The sequence below is a fragment of the Triticum aestivum genome, chromosome 6B (assembly GCF_018294505.1).
Source record: "Triticum aestivum cultivar Chinese Spring chromosome 6B, IWGSC CS RefSeq v2.1, whole genome shotgun sequence".
Classification (NCBI taxonomy): Eukaryota; Viridiplantae; Streptophyta; class Magnoliopsida; order Poales; family Poaceae; genus Triticum; species Triticum aestivum.
The window spans coordinates 233,347,511-233,368,757 of NC_057810.1; the positions used below are offsets into that span (position 1 = coordinate 233,347,511).

The following is a 21,247-nucleotide window of genomic DNA, read 5'->3' on the forward strand; positions in this document are numbered from 1 at the left end:
GTGGAAGATGGCTGCGACGACACAAGAGTGTGTCTGACCGGATCGTGCCCCAGACCCGGTATGTGGCTCGGCTGGGGCTTCCGGCTTTTGATGTTAGGTTTAGATGAGTGGTTTGGGTAGTGGCCCAACTAGCATCCCTTCATCATATGGGTAAGAGTATCGGCATATGTTGCCGAGATGGTGGATTCAGAAATATTATCTGTAATACTTTGTAAGGTCCTCGAGAATAATTAATAAAGTGACCGTATGCATCTCCCAGATGCAGAGGCCGGGGGTCATCCTCCTTTTCTAAAAAAACTGGACTTCGATGATATGCATGGACGACCTGATGTGCAGCGTCGTGCACAAATCGTTCACGCATCGTCGTCTGCGTAGCAGCGCTCCATGTAAAACAAGCGAGGAGACATGAAATAGAATCCATTACGAGCATACTAAATAAGCCAGTCAATTATGTCCTTACATTCACCAGCAACCAACAGCTAAACAGATCCCACACAAAAGCAAAGACCAATTCAGATCCGAGTACTAACAGCCATTAGTCTTTCGCGAACACCACACTAACTAAAGTTTCCCGGGGTCGGCGGAACAGAACATCGATTCATAAACAGCATGACACGACAAAAGGGACAATAGACCTAGAGCGAAGCTTCACCGTCTAACCCGCGTCGAGACGTCCATTCGCTAGGTGATCACTTCGAGCACGCACATAACCAACAGTGTGATCCTGAAAAAACAGAAGCTAAAATGAAAACCAAATTGGGTATAGCACAAAAGGTAGTTAATGATAGAAAAGGCAGTGGACAGACACACCAAAAGAATAGGCTCTCCAATGCCGCCTGAACTACAGCTTGAGCCTTTTAGCCACATTGGAGCCGTCTCCTTCTGCCGCCAGGTCATCAGTTGATTTACTTCATGGACAAACAACGAGCATGTAAAAGAAGGCAGCAATGACGCATATACTGTTAGACACTTGCTTCAAATCAAAGCCATATACCTAGAGGTAGCAGCAAGATCATCACCGAGAACAACAGAGCCACCATCCAGTTTTGCACCCCCCTGGCAGGTATAAACAAATATACCATGTCAACCGATCACCAAATAATCATGTGATCAGGTCTGGATGAATCCTCACCAAGCAAACAAAAGAAAATATAGTATGCTACATTACATCTTAAGTACAAGTGTAGATAATTTGATATCCGATATAATAGATGCTTTAGTTAACCAAACTCAAAGGACCAAGACTCTAGTCAGATGATTCTAAAATAACATCAAGATGCGTTAGAAATACCTCGCATAATATATACCGTACAGAAAAAATATAAACCTACAATAACTTCTTTTTAATTGGCTAACAATATAATAAAACAAAGAGGAATAATCATTATGGTTCAGAAATATTAATCAACCAAAAGTGTGACTCTAGATTTTGAATTGCGACATAAAGCACAATAGCATCATCTTTCTCCCTACTATTACAGTTGGATTGTGAGACTGCAAAATAAGCATCTGCATACAGCAAACTGGAACGATGCAAAATAATTACACAAAAACAGGACCATGGTGCAAGAAGACAAAATGAGATGAAATTATGTTACCTTCCCATATGTGTTGGCTAATACTTGACCTTAAAACACAGAGAAGAGACACTTGTAGACTTCATGTACAGATAAATACTCAAGCTACATTACAGTTTAGAGCGGCTCATTTCACGTGACGAAAATGACTGAAGGGAAACAAAAAAAACTTGCTTCCACCATGAGGTTATATAAGTAATCATACTAAGGGATCCAAGGGTGGTTGAAATAAACTTGAACATAAGGAGATTTCAGTTGTATGCGCAATATATGTTTCCAAATAAATAATCTAAAAATCATCTTCTATGACTATTCCGAAACAGAGGCCCACTGAATGATACAGAGGCACGCTGCTGAAAAAGGAAGATGCGTCTCTGAAAGCTGCTGAAATATGGAATTGGCAGAAAAAATGGCACTTTAATCCCCATATTTTTCCTCGAATTCAGGTCAGTTTGCACCCTAGCAACATGAATTTAGATCTGCTATTGTTGCCGCGGGATCATTTGGCCCCATTTCATCTCCACCCCCCTCCTAGTTGTGCGGACAACGTCGGATTCAGGACAACTCGTAATTAAGCCAAAATAAACATACTGATTGGGACCACAAGACTCACAGCAGATCAAAGTACATCTAAGAAAAACTAAAAAGCAAATTTCTCTTGAGATCAACATAAAAGAGTCCATCTGTTCTCAAAGTAAAGCATATAGCAACGACAACTATAAGATAAGACACAAGAAATGCACAAGCGAGATTGAAAACTAACGGATTGTCTCATTGATTTTGTATGGTAGGACAAAAATCACCCCAGCTTGTACAGTCTATTGTTGCTTCAAACATAACAAATGCTTCTCTTATTTATTTGTTAGCACACATAAATGCAAACTTGAGTTATTCTGTTCAAGCATACAACAAAAACAAGTTGAAAATACTACAGATTCGAAAGCACAAGTAAAGCCTCCAAGAATGCTTCTCTTATTTATTTGTTACCACACATAAATACAAACTTGAGTTATTATGTTCAAGCATAAAACAAAAACAAGTTGAAAATACTACAGATTCAAAAGCACAAGTGAAGCCTAAAGGCTGAAACTATTGCAGATTCAAAAAGCACATACCATTTTTAATTTCAAATTGAGCATAGATATGAACCTGAACTATTTTATCTGAACATATGATTAGGATAAATCTATGGTTAGGACAAGCCTAAAAGAGCTAGATTTACATGCCTGAGACACCGTAGATTTTCTATTCAAGCATATAGTCAGGATAATCCGAAATAAGTAGAACCCTGAACCATCGCTTATCCCAGAATAACAAAGTGCAACTTACTCTTAACCAGATTAGATCAAGGACCAACAACAAACAATAAAAGATCAAAGGTATGAGAGAGAAGAAATCTTTACATAAGACGGCTATAAACACTGGAGCATAAATAAGCAACACCTTTAAATAAAATTAGAAGGGTTCAGTGTTCAATGCATAGTGGGCTCAGATTCGCCTTTCCTCGATCATATAATCTACCCCCATCATCTCTTTCACCAGATCAATCTGTTTATACAGTGGAGCTGCCCTGGTTATCATTCAACAAGAATGACCATCCAAGAACAGAACAATAAGTATCACAGGATCAAAAAGGATTCTAGAGACAAGGAGGAGGATCCAACTTGATACCCATAGGTGCCTCGATTGCTCAAAAGCACACTTATTTCAGCCACGGCTAATCATCATCGCCCTAGCAAGAATGGCTTCCGACCAATGGGGCACGTGATTCAAACGCGGTGGCACGATATATCTCACCGCGGGAGTAACTATTCATGGCTACGGGAGCTCTGGCTCGATCCTACGGCCGAGATCAATCCGGAGCGAGATCCGGCAGCCAGAATCGCATCAAGAAACCGATCCGACGGCCGAAAGTGCCTGAGCTATGAGGAGCCAGGTGAGGTGCTTCGTTTCTTCTTTCTCGATGGATCACCAGATCAATATGTTCTTATGACGGTGAAACTGCCCTGGTTATCACTCATCAGAAATGACCATCCAAGGACAGAGCCACTAAAATAAGAACATGATCAAAATGGCTCAAAGAAATGAGGGGGGATCCAAATTAATACCCACAAGTGCCTCAATTGCTCGAGAGCATGCCTATATCAGCCATAACTGATCATCGTAGCCCTGGCCATGTCCCATGCAGTAGCCGAAGCAGAGCAGGAGGAAGATGGAGCTCACCGAGGGAGGTTGTAGCTGAGGCAGTACTCAGTGGGCGCCGGGGTGGCGCCTGAACGCCGTCCAGCCGGCAAGGAACCGCTTCCTACACCGCACATCCACGACGCTGCATTGGAGTTGCGCCTTGCACCGTCCAACCGATGAGCACGAGGATGAGGTCATGCATAGCACCATCCAGGAGCTTCCTGATGGCTGGCTAGCACAAGGGAGGGCCGACGCGATCCCGCATCAACGACATGAATTTGCATAAATCCATCCTTGCTCTTACCATGTTTTCTGCAAAACACACACAAAACCCAAGCATGTTAATAGAGCACAACCAGAATCTTCTATCTCATATGGAGATTAAAAGGAACAACAATAAAGGACATATGAAACCAGTGGCTCAAATTTACACACATGTTCAAGAAAATGGCAGAGTGGGCAGCATATATATGCAGCAATCCATCTCCATGCTCTTATCATGTTTTATAAAATCCAGAGTGACGCCTACCATCAGCAACATAACTTGCATAAAGTGACACCTACGATTAGTAATACTGGAATAAACCTCACTATAAATTAGAGCACGTTGATACTCTTTACAGGGATAAATTAGAGCAAAAACTGGAAAACAAATTATGGTTACATACTATCTTCAGGCATGTCCTACAGTGAAATAGAGACTGAGCAGTGAGGGAAGGTGAGAAAGAAATTATATTTGATGAGAATCGATTTTGGTCCTTAGTATTACATGGATTTATCAGTCGATGCACATGAAGGGTGGCTTTAGAATTTTCTTGTCTTACTTAAAAAAACAGATCTACTCAGCATGCACATATGAGACATACATTCAGAGATCAGGAGAACCAACTAATGTCACCGTTATTATTTTTTAGCAAGCACTCTATCGTTATACTGGTCTCAAATTTGCGCATCCGATTTTGCAGCTTTATTGACCATAAAGCAACAATATAAAAATTTACCATGAAGAACATTGCACATCACCCGTCCATAAATCATGAATTGCACAAAAGAATAAAAGACAAACAAGAGGGAGCTGGTATACCTACGAACAAGATGGAATTGGCAAGGTTGCCGACAAGGAAGTCCAACTCTGTCCAAGGACTCCTACACTTTTGGGATAGATGTTGTCGCACACAGAGCAGGCCCTAGCCATGGAATTGAGCGGAGCTCAGGGGAGAGGTGGACAATGCCGCGAAGATGAGAGCACACCTACAACAATCATTCTAGAGAGCTCAAGGTAAGGCCTGTAAAAAATAGCCAGCAATAGAATTAGGCAACAGAAATATCAACCTAACCAAGTATGTAAGATTTAAGACTATAAGGCATGCACGGAAGCAAACAATCAAGGCTGAGAAACAAGTGTCATGCCTAATTGCTCTTTATTGCTGTTGTAAACTAAAACAGAAACCACCACAAACAACTATATATTGTGCATACATTAATCAGGGGCACATTAAAACAAAAAAGCATCTAGTGGGGTACTCCTAATTATCGTATGACCTCAAGAAATTTGGCAGGCCTAACGCCCCTCCTCAACAACAAAGCCATAATGTATGAAAAAACCTAGCTAGATCCAACGCTCCCCTGGACAACAAGGTACCCGCAAAAAAAGGCAGATCCAAAAATCCCCTTCCTCTATTTTAGCCTTCATCTCTCACCAGATCCATTTATTCATCCAAAAACACCCATCATAAGGGCCACACAAAAGCACTAAAGCATCTCATGGGGTACTCCTAATTATCACATGATCTATCACATTTGGGTACCTTCCTTTGTATTCTTGAGTACAGTGTGATGAACATTATTCAATGAGAAACCAATTTTGGCTAGCAAGAACACAGGGTAAGCCTCAAACTCACCATGGCTAGGAAAAGGTCGCCGCACGCATGAGAGCCAATTTCAATTTCCAAGAACAGAGGGTAAACTCCAAACTCACCATGGAATCCTGCCTTTGCTTCGCTCCTGCTTCTTCTGACAAAATTAACAAAGTTCAGAAAAGATTAGTAGGAGCACGAGATCCTTGAGGCACAAACTCCGGACATCAAAAATTACTTTTTGAAAAGAATAAGCATTTTGACCTTTGTTAGGCTAAACAAAAAAAGAAAGATCGTGATAATATTTAGATGACAATCAAGGTGGTTTGCACAATCTGACATATAAGTTCTAACTACACATGGATAAAGACAGATGGCCAATTACCTGATAGACCTATTGTTGTGGTTATGTTGTTGTCCATCCAATAGAAAAGAAGATGTATCCTTTCTTCTGTAGGAATCTGAGAGGGACACACAAGTTGTTCCAAGTTGTCCTGACCAAAGACAGAGTCAGTATAAGACCAAAAGAAGTAGACCAACAATCTTGACACATCTCATATTCAAATGCATATGCAGAAAGACCAATTTGTCTCCTAGTATCAGATAGGAACAAAAAATTCCTCGAGAAAGGACACAGCCTCAGGACAAATCGGTCCTCCTAAATAGAAAATAAACAGGTACCCAACAAGCTAAGGAAGGCAACAAAAACTACTGTGCAGATACCTAGGACACATCTAGTTCTACCCACCCCCTCAATTCTAACCTATTCACACAATGCAAAACTGAAGAACACAACATCATGAGAAAAAAATGCAAAGCTGGATCTGCCTCTCTATGAACACCACACCAAGTTGCTAGGGTTTTCTATTCCACATTGAACAATCTGAAATCTCCAGGTCCAGATTCTCTAGGGAGGGAGAGGGGGAGGGGGGAGAGATGCACCTGGAGGTCTAGCAGGCGCAGCAGGAAGGAGTGGTGAGCTCGTCGTTGCCGCTGCTCTCACGACGAGCTTGCAGCCGCGTTCGCATCAGCCCGACCGCTGTGCTCCTCCTGCCGTGTGCACGCGAGGACGATGGCGGCATTCACAGCGGTGGCTCCACGTCTCCCGCACTCCTCCTGCCGTGTGCACGCGAGGACGACGGCGACGACGCCGGTGAAGTGGACGGCGGGGATCCGGGCGCGGCACAAGACGAGACGATGGCACGTCGGCCTCGTCCCCCGCGGCCCCGCCAGGTGCCGGAGCCGGACTCGCAGTCGACGGATCCGACGACCGCGGCGTGAGGCGCCCATCCACCCCGACGCGGTTAACCCGCGGCGCCGACGCCTCCGGCCACAGCGGTGCGAACCCGCGGACGCACATGCCCACCCCGTTGCGGCCGCATGGGTTCACGACCCCGACGGACGGAGTCGAATCGAGGAGGAGGAGCAGCCGGCCGCCGGAGGCGAGGTCCACCCCCACCATCGAAACCCTAGCGGGGGAAATCGATGGGGGTGACCGCATGAGGTGAGGACAAGTAGATCGACGCGGTGAAGCTAGTAGAGCTCATCCAGGAGCAGCTGTGTGTGTGTTGGGTGGCGCCAAAGCTCGCCGGAGCGACCGGAATCGGCCGGCGACCGAGGCGGCGACAGTGGGGATCGAGAGAGTAGGCAGGAGGGGGGGTGACGGGAGGAAGAGAGATGGGCTGCGCGAGTGCGGGAGAGAGGCAGCTAGGGTTTCTCCACATGCGGCACGGCAGTTTATATGCATGTATGCGAAATGACAGAAATGCCCTTGGCGGGGCAGGTTATTTACACGCGGTGGCACGACCGGGGCGCATCGGTCCAGATCGGACGGTCTGCGAGCGCCGGGTTTCGATCGGGTTTCGATCCGGCGGCTGAAATCGATCCGGAGCGAGATCCAACGGCAGGAAGTGCATCAAGGTTTCGATCGGACGGCCGAGAGTGCCTGATCGCTGAGGAGCCTCCTGCATCCATCCCTCTCATATTTCTGGATGAGAAAGCGACGCCGACGCGATCCTTCTTCTTCGCCAGCAAGAAAGAAAAGCCCCACTTTACAAGCCGGCCGTCTCCCGAGGACCCATCCGCGAAACCGCGACAAAACGCAATCCCAGCCGCCCACCCGCCAACCCCGCCCAGATCCGAAGGCCCCCGCGCGCGGAGTCCCAGCGGCCGGGAGGGGCAGACCGGTACTTCCCCACCGGTGGCTCCGCCCACCCCCCTTTATCTCCCCTCCCCCACCTCCCGGTCCTCGTCCCTGGTGACGCCCCCAATCGAGCCGAGCTCCTCGCGATTCCCAATCCCCGCACGCCTCCTCCTCCGGCCCCGCCGCCGCCGCCGCCGCCGCCGCCTCGCCACAGGGTTAGGGTTCGCTCGCCCCCTCCTCCCCCCTCCCCCCCTCGCCCGGTTTGATCTGTTCCGTTCGGCGCTCGATTCGGGCGTCCCGTTCGTCGATCCGCGTGGGTTTTGTTCTCCAGGAGGGAGTTTGTGGGCGGCTGTGCGGGGATCGACGGAAGGGGGCCGCGTTCTGTGATGCTCGCGGCGCCGTTCGGTGGTTGGTCCGGTTCGGGTAGAAGTCTTTGCGTGTTGTTTTCCCCTTTCTGTTCCTTCTGTGCCGTGCGGAAATGATTAGATTTACTTTTTTTTTTCAAATTAAAGCCGCCCGGATTAGCTGAATCATGCGGCGTGGTTGGCGCACGTTGTGTTCGATTTACCATCTCTGGGGAGAAATTTTCAGTTTTCGAGATTTGAATTCGGCGAAATCCAAGTAATAAGTGGCTCTGATTGGTAGCGGTGGGTGGCTAGGGACAAGTCGCTTTTGACATGTTGATTTCCTGGAAATCAGGATCTTGTTTCCGAAAGCCGTGCCCTCCTCCCCGCAACGACGATTGTTTGTGCCTGGACGTTACAATTCGTAGTATCATATACTACTACGTTTAGGATTCTTGTTGCGTGGCTCGGTTTGGTAGCTTGCCCTTGGAAGATTGCACTTGTTTCTTCCTCTTTCGATGCTGATGTTTACCGTTGTCTGTTCCGTGTGCAGCTTAGAGTTATTCAAGATGGAACACAAGGAGGCGGGTTGCCAGCAGCCGGAGGGCCCAATCCTATGCGTTAATAACTGTGGCTTCTTTGGCAGCGCCGCGACCATGAACATGTGCTCCAAGTGCCACAAGGAGATGGTCATGAAGGAGGAGCAGGCCAAGCTGGCTGCCTCCTCCTTCGATAGCATCGTCAACGGTGGCGATGGTGGGAAAGCACCTGTTGTTGCGGCTGTTGCTGCGAGCGCGGAGGTGGCGGTTGCTCAAGTTGACGTGAAGGCGCTCGTTGTGCAGCCTGCTGCTGATGTTGCAGGCACCAGCGAAGCTGTTGCCGTGAGCCCCAAGAGGAAGGAGGGGCCCAATCGGTGCTCAACTTGCAGGAAGAGGGTTGGGCTGACGGGATTCAACTGCCGATGTGGTAACATGTACTGTTCACTGCATCGCTATTCCGACAAGCATGACTGCCAGTTCGACTACCGGACTGCAGCTAGGGATGCCATCGCCAAGGCCAACCCGGTGGTGAAGGCAGAGAAGCTCGACAAGATTTAGGTGTCTTACAGGGAAGAAATGGTTGCAATCTGTGAAGGTTCATCATCCGTCTTTGCTGTGCCAATTGCCATCCTTGCACCTCCCTTTCTTGTTGGCTGCCGCATTTCCTAAATTGTACGGCACCGTGATGCACACTGCGTCGTGGCAGCTGCAAGAACTCAGTCCTCTCAGTCATTCCGAATGGTTTGCGTGTTGTGTAACTTTATTCATGGTGGTTTTTTCGGTCAGTATTGTGGCTTCTCATTTTAGCTAGCTCTGTTATGTACTATTGTCCCATGTGTGTCAAATTCTGATCAGTAATAGTAGCCAGCAATGGTTCATCATATTGCGTGTGAGTTCATTTTACATGTTTGAGTATGTTCAGTTCAATTATGTTTATGGTTGTATAGTTGGTGTTCTCACTCTTGTTAGTTCGGAAAATTGTACTAGATCACCACTACTTTAGTGATCTATACTCTCTTATATTTCTTTACGGAGGGAGTACTTGGTTAGCTCTGCACTCAAATATACATCCAAAATAGAAGAGCAATGAGAAACACGGTTATGGTTCTTGAGATTTAGTTCTAAAACATGTGAGCAATGGCAAACATGGATACAGTTCTTGTATGTCATTGCTCTAATCTGATGATAGGATGAAAAGAATGGAGGCCTTGTGGTTGATCACAAGTTGAAAAATTATGCCTTGGGAAAGCTGAAGTTCAAATCAGGATTCTTCGTATGATCAGGAATGGGGATTGGTCTCTGCCTTGTTGCTGTATTCATTTCGCTTGCGCATTCTGATCCAAGGTGATCAATTTTCAACACGTGGGTTGAAATCTGTATGAGCTGTTTTGGCATGATTGTCTCTTGGAAAGAAGCCAATTGGTTGTGCCAAGCTATCCTTTCCAGGAGATAGAATTTTTCTTTTGCTTGATTTGTGGTCAGGCCCCTCTAGACATGATGTGCCCATTGATCAACTCTTTTGCCGGGTGTTTAGCAGGGATGTGTTAAACAAATGCAGGCTCTGATTCCTCCTGCATTTGTTTATGAGAGTGGATAGGATCCCGGGCTTTGCCCTCCTCCCAGTAGCTGGAGATGTATTTTAATTCGGATGATTTGGTGCTGCTACTTGCCCTGATCACTTATCCGTTACCAGGATAAACAGCAGCATATCTGCCGAAGGATGCAGCTAACCTTTTAGAAGCATTTTCAACATATATGCACATCGTGGTTTGTTCATCTGAAAACAATAAAATTCACACAACCAGAAGTAACTTGCTCATCGAAGAAACGACACTATCGTATTTAGTTGTAATTTCGAAGTATTCCAGAAGAAACAAACTCATTTCCTCTTCTATTGCCTGTTGTAAACTACAGTATACATGAGAAGAAAGAGGGCGTGTGTTATTCTGGTTTTGTTTGTACCAAGGCGCAAGTGATCTTGCAGCGTCAGGCCGCAAGGTTGAAGTAAACCGTGTAGAATTCGTCCCTCAGGCTGTACAACGGCTCCAGGAGGAAGTTCCTCTTCACCCCCTTGGCGACGAAGCTTATTGGGTGGTACTGCCTCAGCGGAGCGGCCTGTGCAAAGCTTGCCGCCTGCTCGAGTATCCCGCCGATGCTCTGGACAGAACTCTTGCAGCTGACCTGGATCTTTGTCCCGGCAGAGTAATCTGCCCCAGACACCAAGAAGCACCCTGGTTTGGTCCCGAGCTCGAGCGAAACCGAGTTTGGCTTCCCGTCGAGCCCGGGTACGATGTTGAAGAAGGAACCGGCGCTCTTTTGTGCGGACAAGGTGAGGTCGTTGGTGATCACCGTTCCTGGCATGTCGAATGGCTCGATCTGCACAGAGGTGTCTTCCAGGGCTGCGCCGTGGGTGCCGTGCAGCCTTGCTGCGTCCTGAGGATGCACCCTGAATGTCGCGTGGACGGCGGTGTCTGTGCCATCGACTGCAGGCCGTTCTTGCATTGTCAGGGAGCTGTTTGAGCTTGACAGGACGAATGTCTTCCCACTTGATTCTTGTGTGAAGGTCATCAGCTGTGAGTTGTGCGACGAAGGAACTGCAGTGATCCAATCTGAAACAGCACTGCCAGTTTTTGCATCCCAATCACCGGAGGAGAGACCCGCAAGAACGAATGGCCCGAATAGAATTGCTAGAAGAGATGCATACTCCGGCCGGTCATCTGAGGCATAGTTATGAATAAATAGCTTAGTTGATATTCTAGCTAGAATAACAGTATTTAGCATTAGGAAGGGCAACACAAAAAATCATGTCCACTATTAGTTTGCTTTTTTTTTAAAATTTAATCATGGCTAACATCACAAATTATTGTGTCTGAATTGTGAACTCAACAAATTTCGTACCAGTTGAAATTTCCAACATTGTTTACCTTTGATTGCTTCGGTCCTTAGGGCAATTGGGAATTGCAGTGATAAGTGATCATTTGAGTTCCACTGTTTGGTGACTGAGAGTAAAGAGCCTGCCCACACAATAGGATCAAATAAAACACTTGCTTCCACAAAATTACGGCTGTAGTTGAAATGGATACATTCAAATGATTATACCTGGAGTTACTGATCCCAAATCTTTGCCATTTAAAGTTGCTTTCGCACCACTGGCAGATGTCCATGTTGGTATTCTCACATTCAATGTAGCAGACTGACCATTCTGAACAAAAATAAGGAGACTAACTCTGCATGCTCTGAAATGAATTTCATGCCAAAAAACTCGAGAAGAATTACCTTTCCAGAAAAGGAGAGCGAAACTTGAAGGTTCATATCCAAGGAACTGAGGGGCTCGAGTTCTTGGGTTACAGTAACCCCGGCTGTTTTCCAGTTGAAAGTGCTTGGTATGTACTGAATGATGCTGAGTGCTGGTGTCTCTCCTTTCTCCTCAAAGTAAATAGAGTCGCCAAGTTTCGAAAAGGATTCGATCCCTGCAAATGCAAAAACAGAACATTCACGAGAACTTGGTCAATTTCAAACTACAACCTTCACAACTTAGAGCAGAAAGCAAGAATCGCAAGGAAAATGCTGCAGTTGCTTGATTTTAATATGAAGGCGGCAACGCCATATAATAGAAGGGGAGCCTTGGCGCAGTGGTAAAGCTGCTGCCTTGTGACCATGAGGTCACGGGTTCAAGTCCTGGAAACAGCCTCTTACAGAAATGTAGGGAAAGGCTGCGTACTATAGACCCAAAGTGGTCGGACCCTTCCCCGACCCTGCGCAAGCGGGAGCTACATGCACCGGGCTGCCCTTTTGAAGGGAGCCTTGGCGCAGTGGTAAAGCTGCTGCCTTGTGACCATGAGGTCATGGGTTCAAGTCCTGGAAACAGCCTCTTACAGAAATGTAGGGAAAGGCTGCGTACTATAGACCCAAAGTGGTCGGACCCTTCCCTGGACCCTGCGCAAGCGGGAGCTACATGCACCAGGTTGCCCTTTTTTTTCAACGCCATATAATAAACAGTACTCAGCAGGCTTCAAATATTACCTGTTCCATAGCAGCACCAGAACGAATCATACTTGGTTCCCCATCCATGATAGCTTACTGCTTTAGACCGTCCAGGTGCCTGGGGTAGCATGTAAATCATCACTCCGGGATCCGTCCCTCTCTGGATGCTTAACACACCATTTATCAGTGCCCTTTCATAATAGTCCGCATATGCTATTTCCTTTGTCCATCTGAATAAGTTGCGGGAAACCTGCATACCGCTTGCATTTGACACGTTTCTGGAGGAGAAAATAAATGTTTCAGAGAATGGCTTCATAATTGTATACCTTGAGCATATTGTAGGTAGTGCAAGATTCCGCGTTTTCAGCACTCAGAGTCGCAGCTAAACGCTTTGGATCAGACCTGAAAAGAGATTAATGGTATAAGCTTCTACCTGGAAGGTAACTATGGCCATTCATTATTGATATTAGGCATCCAGAGTTTTATATATGTTAACCAGAATTCGCCGGCAGATGTCCCACCAGTTGCGTAGCTATGAGAAGAATTTATCATGTCCATAAAGGATGTTGCAATTTGCTGTTTCAGGAATTAGGATTACGGTCAGCTTTGACGCAGCTTCACTTGAATGGAGTCAAAATGAGAAAAGAAGGAAGCGGCACAACTTCAGTAAAATACAAATCACAATCTTTGGCATGAGGAGGACAGAAGAAAAACTGAAGTAAGCAAAGCAGCATAACTTCCACAAAATGAGCACCCTAGTTTAGCATTCCTTTCTCCGCACCAAGAAATGGTACCAAGAGAACACAGTTTTTGCACTAAATATCTTCTTTGCCCCAGACAAAGCTATACCAACTATCAAATATCTTTGGACGTTTACCAATATTGCTGAAGAGCCTACATTAAAAGCGAAATAATGACATTGTTTCCTTTTTGAAAGAGTAGCCAATATGGTAATCTGAACTGCTAACTTTATACACTTACACCCATATCCCCGGATATAATTTTCCCCATTAATGAGTAGTTCTACTCTTCAGAAAGCATGATTTGTACCTTGTAAATAACATCGCCGGTAACTTCATATCTCATTTGCGCACCAACGACAACTGGAATGTGCGTATTGGAATGGAAGCCTGAAATACTGTCAGCCTGAAAACGAAACACCATAAAGAATTACTCCCAAAGAACTCCTGCAATAGGAATGCTGTTCTTATACGTACGCATTGTAAAGCTGTGAGTTTACTAAATTGTACATATTACAATGCACATTTAATTGTAAGAGTGACATAATTTACATTGTATTTGGTATATATACACCGGTCCAGTGCATAGCGGACGGCTAAAGCGTGCGGAGAATGTCAAGAGAGGTTGGGGTAGACCGAATTTGACATGGGAGGAGTCCGTTAAGAGAGACCTGAAGGATTGGAGTATCACCAAAGAACTAGCTATGGACAGGGGTGCGTGGAAGCTTGCTATCCATGTGCCAGAGCCATGAGTTGGTCGCGAGATCTTATGGGTTTCACCTCTAGCCTGCCCCAACTTGTTTGGGACTAAAGGCTTTGTTGTTGTTGTTGGTATATACACACCAATACATTAAACTGAACACAAACTCACAAATATATGACATAGTAATTTATGATGTAAAATAGAGATGGTAAGAGGTGTAAACCAGACAAGAGGTTTCAATTCACTGGATTATGATGAACTACTATCATTCATTACTTGATGATGCTGAATTATCAGAGGAGTCAGGGCTAGGGAATCAAGGGAGCAGACCTGGACTGCAAGCAGACCGAGAAAGCACGGTTTGTCAAAGAGGTGGGCCAGAGTCAAATGCTTCAGATCATCCTGTCCAAGTTAGAGAAATAAGCAACTCTGAACTCCATTCAAAACATACTTTTAAAATAGTAAAGCAGATGACAAACTACACATAATCAGTGAATCACCGTTATTGTGTAGAGCTGGTATAGCACGTCATTCATGCCCCCAGTCTCCTCATTGAGCGATGCCCAGTGCCTCTCGATGCTGTATTTCTGAATGACATTCTTCACCCGGTCACTGAAGTAGTTAGCCATCTCCACAACCATCTCAAGGGCCTTGGAGTTTCCAGCCACTGTATACTGATCAAGAAGCCCTTGCATAATCTACAAACCAAAAAAATTGCAGACGCAGCAAGACAATGCATTAGAGAATCACACAGAATAGAAGTACAGAACACGGGATACGGATCACAGAATCCAGATCACAACTCAACACAATGATTTACATGTTGAAGGAGTAGAGACTAAAACATTTTGTATACCTTGTGAATTGTGTAGTAAGGAGCCCAAACAGTAGTGAGGGCCTCAGCGCGGTCGAAGAACTCCGACGGGAAGGCCGACAGGTACCCTGTGCCCATCTTCTTCTGGCAGTCGTATAGCACGTCGACGACGGACGACATCTTGGCACGGAGGGTGTCATTGTGCGTACTCGCCCACATCTTGGCCGTGGCGCTCAGGTAGTGCCCTGCAATGCAAAGAACAGCGTCAGGCCAAAAGAAGTTCAGTTGAGATGAGCGACTGGCATGTGCGAATGAGCAGGGAAAGATTGTGGCGGCGGCGCACCGACGAAGTGTCCCCGGAGCTCGACGTTGGGCCCCTCCCACCCGCCGTAGGGCGTGCCGGTCGCCGTCAGGCCGGCCTGCGTGCGGAAGCTCCAGACGAGGCGGTCGGCGTCCAGGAGGAGCAGGTACTCCAGGTTGGTCTGCTGGGCCTGCCAGTACACGGTCCCCGGCTGGAGCCGCACGTCGTGCAGCGACGCCTCCGAGAGGAACGGACCCGCGGGGCCGTCCACGGCGGCGGCGCCGCCGCCCCGGAGCTTGCGATAGAGCATCAGCCAGTCGAACGCCTCGCGCGGCGGGGTGCTGCCGCCGCCGCCGCCTAGGAGCCTCCGCGGCATGAGCTCCATCCAGGCGGACTCGTCGGTCGGGGTGAGGTGCTGCTCGTGGTCGTGCCCGTGCCCGTGGCCACGGGCGGCGGGGCCGGCAGGCAGCCGCAGCTGCCCCGCCGCGCGCTCCGCGTGGGTCGCCACCGAATCCGACGACGGGAACGTGTTCGTGCAGACCTTCGCCGCGGCGGCGGTCAAGAGCACCGCCACGACCCCCAACGCCGCCACCGCTGCCGCCACGCCTCGCGCCATTCCCGTCCCCCCCTAAGAATTCACTCACCAGTCACTTCTTAGCCGTCAACGCTCGACTGCCACCGCCCGGCGCATAATATAGGGCAAGGAGAGCCTCCAAGAATCCCCAGACCTTCAATTATAGCCGGAGCAAGGCGAGAGGGTGAAGCAACAGGCTCGCAAGCGACGCGACGGCGACAACGCACTCCGAGAGCTCGGAGAGGATGGCGACCGGTGCGACCACAGAAGGTGGGCGGGTGGCGATCTCGGTCGGCGAAGAACAGGAAGGGGGATTCTTCTTTGGGAAAAATCGCGGCTCTTTTTTGGTTTGCTGCGGTGCGTGCGCGGGGACGGATCGGCGGGGAGGAGACGCAAGAAACGCGCGTCGAGGGGAGGCAGTCTTGCACCCAAAGGGCCGCAACCATGGACGGGAATGGACCGGGTGACGGACGGGACGGCAGCGTCGCTTGCTTACACGTCGGAGCGTTCGTTGGAAAACGATGTGATCTAGTACTAGCCAGTACCTCAGCGTCTGGATCAGCAACGGCGGCCGTTGGCGCGTCCATGTGTACCTCAGCAGCGTCGCGGATCGATGGCGGTACAAGACGGACGGACGGACGGACGCACGCCGCGCCAGGAATCATCATCTATTTCTGTTCTTGGATTTCCAGACTGAGCCCAGACCAGAGTGGCTCCAGCACACGGAAGGAGGAACACTCCACTGCAACTGCCGTTTACCATATTGGATGAGCATCTTTGTTGTGACCTCAGCTCGCCGGAACTAGCCAGTATGGTGGTTGCGCTTAGGATCGATCGACACACGATACAGCCGGGACGGCATCCGCACCGCGATTTCTGTTCTCGAATTTCCAACTCAGCAGGCATGAACCAAACTTAGGTTCGGAATAGACCTAAGGGCATTTCTAGCCCATCCCCGTAATTCAATTACCCGTCCTATCCCACCCTTCAATTCCCATTTTTGCACACAGGCTTCGTCTCAACATATATTGCCACAACCATGTTAATTCAAAACTTGAGAATTCAAGTACACACACTTCAAGTACATATCAAAATTTAAGGTTTTTAAACTTAACCATTGAGATTGAAACACAACATGCGGTCCAAATGAACTAACAATCCAACTAAAACATGGTAAAAACACTAGAATCAAGTGCTATGAAGTGCCAACGGTGCTCAACAAGATCTTCTTAAAGTTGCTTGTGAGCTTTTTGATCCTTCGGTGAGCTTAAAGGAATGCATGGGTACTATTTCGGCGACGTTTTGACTCCACCATGACACCATTGTAGAGGAACCGTAAGTTTTCCGGGTCATCCCTCTCGTCCTCGATGATCATGTTGTGCAAGATACCACATGTTGTCATGATCCGCCACATGCTATCAGCAATCAAGTTAGTGTCTCTCCTAGTGTTTGTGCAACACGAGTGTCGGTACAAAAGCCGGCAGACCTCAGGTAGGGGGTCCGCCACATGCTATCAGCAATCAAGCCAGTGTCTCTCCTAGGGCGTGTTTGGTTGCCCGCATCGAGCCCAACCAGGCCCGCGCGGGAAGGAAGAGGCATGTTTGCTTGCCTGGTTTCACTGTTGGCCCTGCATCGCACGCTTCTCAAAGCAGCCCACAGCCTGGCTCGCTGGAAACGCTTGGATCGACAGTTTCTCGCGAGTCAGGCTGAGTGCGGCGCGAGGTCGCATGGGCGCGTGCGAGGCGAGGGCGAGAGGGGATGGCGCGAGATGGAAATCTGGCCTCACCCCCTTTCACTCGCTCACCCATAGGCACTACCCCCCTTTCTTCCCTACTGCCTCACCGCCGTCGGCCGCTGCGATTTCAGATCTGCGCTAGAGGGGGCGGCGGCGGCGGAAGAGGCGGCGGAGTTTGCGGCGGATCTGGTACTCCCCTTGCTGTTGGCCACCGTCTAGTCGACCTTGTCTGTGCCATGGCCCCCCCTAAGACGTCCTCGTCTCCGATGCCGGTAAGCAGCACCCCCTCCCCCCTTTGTTAGGTCGGTGGTTAGGCCGTTAGGCTAGGTGTAGGATCGATTACGCACTGGACGAATTGTCGATATCGTCTAGGTTATGGACGCATGGATGAGGCTGATAATTCAGGCAGCAACACTGATTAGTGTGATTCAGGCATGGGTCATGTTCATGCACCAGAGAGTTGTCTGTCGTGCTAGGAGACCTTTGATCCGCTATGGTCCATTGTTTATCCGGGAACATGAGAGGATCCAAAATCTGAACTACATCTACAACTGCAATAACGTCGAGGCTCTGTGGATGCTTCAAATGAAAAGAGCACAATTTGCCAGGCTTGTCGAGACCTTCAGGAGCAGGGGGCTGCTACAAGATAACATCAACACCAGTGTGGAAGAGGAAGTGGCCATGTTTCTCCATGTTGTTAGCCATAACCAGAGGTTCATGGTAATTCACAACACGTTCAAGAGATCAATGGAGACCATCTCTAGGTACTTCAAAAAGGTGTTTTTTGCTATTGGGGAGAGGAGAGATGATCAAGAGACCATCTGGCCAGACTCCACCCAAGATTCGCAGAAGCCCAAGATGGTATCCATACTTTAAGGTGAGCATTGACAATATACACTTTTCATGACTTGATATGCTTGTAGGAGATTGTTCAAGTTGAGCACCAACACAGGCTTGTGATACCATTTTCAGGATTGCATTGGGGCAATAGATGGTACTCATGTCACTGCCAGAGTTCCTAGGTCACAGTCTGCAGCATACAGGGGGAGGAAGCACTACACAAGCCAGAATGTGCTTGCTGCTGTTGACTTTGATCTGAAGTTCACATATGTGCTGGCTGGCTGGGAGGGGTCAGCGCATGATGCTACATTCTCAGTGACAACATGAGTCGACCTGATGTGATCAACATCCCTGACGACAAGTTCTACCTTGAAGATGCTGGCTATGTATATCGGTCGAGTATTCTTCCACCCTTCAGGAAAACCAGGTACCATCTCAATGAGTTCTCTGGTAGGAACTATCCTAGGACTGCACATGAGCTGTTTAATCTCAGACACTCTAGGCTTAGAGTAACTGTTGAGTGGGCATTTGGAGCTCTGAAGAATAGGTTTAAGATCCTGGATCAGAAGCCATTCCACCCATACTCCACTCAGGTTAAGCTTGTTCTTACTTGTTGCATTCTGCATAAATGGATCCTCCAGTGGGGCTTTGATGAACACGTGCCTGAGGAGGAAGAGGTCGAGCCTGATGATGTTGTTAGCTCCGACCATGGTGTGGAGGCATTTGACAATGACGCTTGGAAGAACAAAAGGTTGGAGTGGGCAGAGGCAATGTGGCTTAACAGATGTAAGTGCAGGATTTGAAGAAGAGGAAGAAGAAGAAGAAGAAGAGGAAGAATAAGAATAAGAATAAGAAGCGACAGCAGCAGCAGAAGAAGAAGCAGAAGCAGAAGAAGAGGAAGAGGAAGAGGAAGATCTGGTAGCAGCAACACCGATGAACTATCCCCTATTTAGCCAATGGCTCTTAATAATTTGAACTGTCATTTGATAGTAGTTAGGATGAACTATCATTTGTTTAACTAGCTGGCACTATGTTCAGATTGTGTGTGGTAAGGTCATCACTAGTTAGAAGTGGTGACAACACCTTATGCAGGTTGCAACCAAACACCATGTCATATGTGCGCCTAATGCAATGCGGGCAACCAAACGCCGGGTCAAAAATGGTTGTCTCATGCAACTAGGTACATGCAGGCAACCAAACTATGTGCATCTGTTTTTTTTTGCTTGCATCCCCTCAAACCGGCTCACTAGAGCCATGCTTGCCAGGCCAGGCTCGATTGGCAATGTAACCAAGCACGCCCCTAGTGTTTGTGCAACACGAGTGTCGGTACAAAAAACCGGCAAACCTCGGGTAGGGGGTCCCGAGCTATGGATTTCAGATCTATGGGTAACAGGAATGAAGGAGACTGTATTTATCCAGGTTTAGGCCCTCTCAAAGAGGTAATACCCTACATGTTGCTTTGCTTGTATTGATGATGATGTATCGAGTACCCGCTGCCCAAGGAGGCAAGATCTCCTCATCTTGGGGCACTCTTGGTCGAGAAGTTGTACGTAGTTCCGGCCAAGGAGCTGAAGGGACCGAAGGGGAAGGGCAACCTGCGCATTCGAGATCCCTCAGAGGCTAGGTCTAAAGACACCCACGCCTCCTCTACCCACGAGGGGGCAAGGAGGAAGAGGAGGTGGAAGAGGGCGTGGAGGAGGAAGTGCCCTCTCCGAAGAGGAAAGGGGTGGCGTCCGAGGACGCCAAGGAGGAAGAGCACCCTCTGGTCCGCAGGAAACTGCGCAAGGCCTATGCCAACGGGTCGTGCCAACCCAGGTTACCCATTCTGACACCTCGGAGGACATCCTCACGCAGCCGCGCAGGATGAAGCCGGCGCCTCGGAGGTATTCTTGATAGAACGCCCTCAATTTCTGCATGAAACCAAGTTTTGATGCACGATATCTGACTTGTCCTTCTCTAGCCCGCAACATGTCATTATCGACGACGTGGTCGAGGACGACAGGCTCCGTCCGCCCTTCATGGCAGAAAGCGGGTCCGCCGAGCACACCGTGCCCCCCATCGCCCCTGGCGGGCTGGGGGAAGCGACATCACGCCCAACCCCAGCCACTAATAACATAGGGCAGGTGCCAGGGCTTCCTTGGCCGAGGTTCAAACCTTGGCTGCCGAGGACCAGGGGAAAATGTCCCCTTGGTTAAAGAAGGCGTGGCCGAGCAGAGTCCTCGGCTAAGGTGACTCCAACGCCACCATCGTAGCCAGAGGTCTCCAACCCTATCACCACGACGGGTGGACCCGAGGTGGCTCCGCCTACCCCCTGCCCCAGGGAAGGTGCACAAGGGGTGGCCCGAGGAGATGGAGGCAGCTCTGGTGAGCACCTCCATCGTGGAAGAGCATCGTGCCCTTATTGGTACGACGCTGGGCAGCTTCCGGTTCATCGAGACCAGAATGCATGAGGTCTTCAAGGGCCTCTTCAGAGGCTTTGAGGTATGTTTGACGCATCTTCACTTTTCTATCCTTGTTCTCTTTATGCTTTAGTTTGATACTAGCCCCATCCAGTAGCCTCTTCGGACGTGACTGGGAAAAGAAAATTGTCCAAAGACTATATGACTGCTCATAGTAATTATAAGAGCGTAATTAGCAGTAGCCCCTGAGCCCTAAGTTGGTTTCAAAAAATTGACTTGGGGGTCGATTAACATATGTATGAAAGCGAACATACAATAGCCCCCAAAACTCTGGTTGGTTTTGAGAAACCAAACAGAGGATCAAAATTGATTACAGAAGACTGATGTTTAACTGTGTTTACATACCTCGGATTCGGCTCCAAGTGCTACCTCCGAGGAGTTAGCGGAGATGAACCGTAAGCTAAAGTGGTCCGAAGAGCACCTCGATCTAATGCAACAGTAGATCGAACGGGCC

General features: G+C 48.2%; 2 protein-coding genes and 1 long non-coding RNA gene across 4 annotated transcripts; 1 reads left to right on the forward strand and 2 right to left on the reverse strand.

Annotated features, from left to right (window-relative positions):
• Nucleotides 1-402: 402 nt before the first annotated feature.
• Nucleotides 403-1,201, reverse strand: LOC123134012 (uncharacterized). Its single transcript, XR_006465470.1, has 3 exons — nt 995-1,201; nt 811-908; nt 403-724 (listed from the first exon to the last, which is right to left on the reverse strand). It is a non-coding gene; the product is annotated as an uncharacterized lncRNA (long non-coding RNA).
• A 6,624-nt stretch (nt 1,202-7,825) lies between these two features.
• LOC123136735 (zinc finger A20 and AN1 domain-containing stress-associated protein 4) lies at nt 7,826-9,524 on the forward strand. Its single transcript, XM_044556217.1, has 2 exons — nt 7,826-7,975; nt 8,658-9,524. Exon 2 carries the CDS (start codon nt 8,674-8,676, stop codon nt 9,199-9,201), a length of 528 nt encoding a protein of 175 aa, XP_044412152.1. The 5' UTR covers nt 7,826-7,975; nt 8,658-8,673; the 3' UTR covers nt 9,202-9,524.
• Nucleotides 9,525-10,435: 911 nt separating this feature from the next.
• Nucleotides 10,436-16,296, reverse strand: LOC123136736 (uncharacterized). Of its 2 annotated transcripts, none has more exons than XM_044556219.1 (12): nt 15,228-16,296; nt 14,927-15,129; nt 14,571-14,768; nt 14,401-14,472; nt 13,678-13,773; nt 13,124-13,203; nt 12,954-13,029; nt 12,667-12,877; nt 11,920-12,113; nt 11,743-11,836; nt 11,568-11,657; nt 10,436-11,360 (listed from the first exon to the last, which is right to left on the reverse strand). In XM_044556219.1, exons 1-12 carry the CDS (start codon nt 15,799-15,801, stop codon nt 10,630-10,632), a joined length of 2,619 nt encoding a protein of 872 aa, XP_044412154.1. In that variant the 5' UTR covers nt 15,802-16,296; the 3' UTR covers nt 10,436-10,629. The 2 variants fall into 2 exon arrangements, with proteins under 2 accessions (XP_044412154.1, XP_044412153.1); XM_044556218.1 differs by having other exon boundaries at nt 11,743-11,845; nt 15,228-16,289.
• Nucleotides 16,297-21,247: the final 4,951 nt, after the last annotated feature.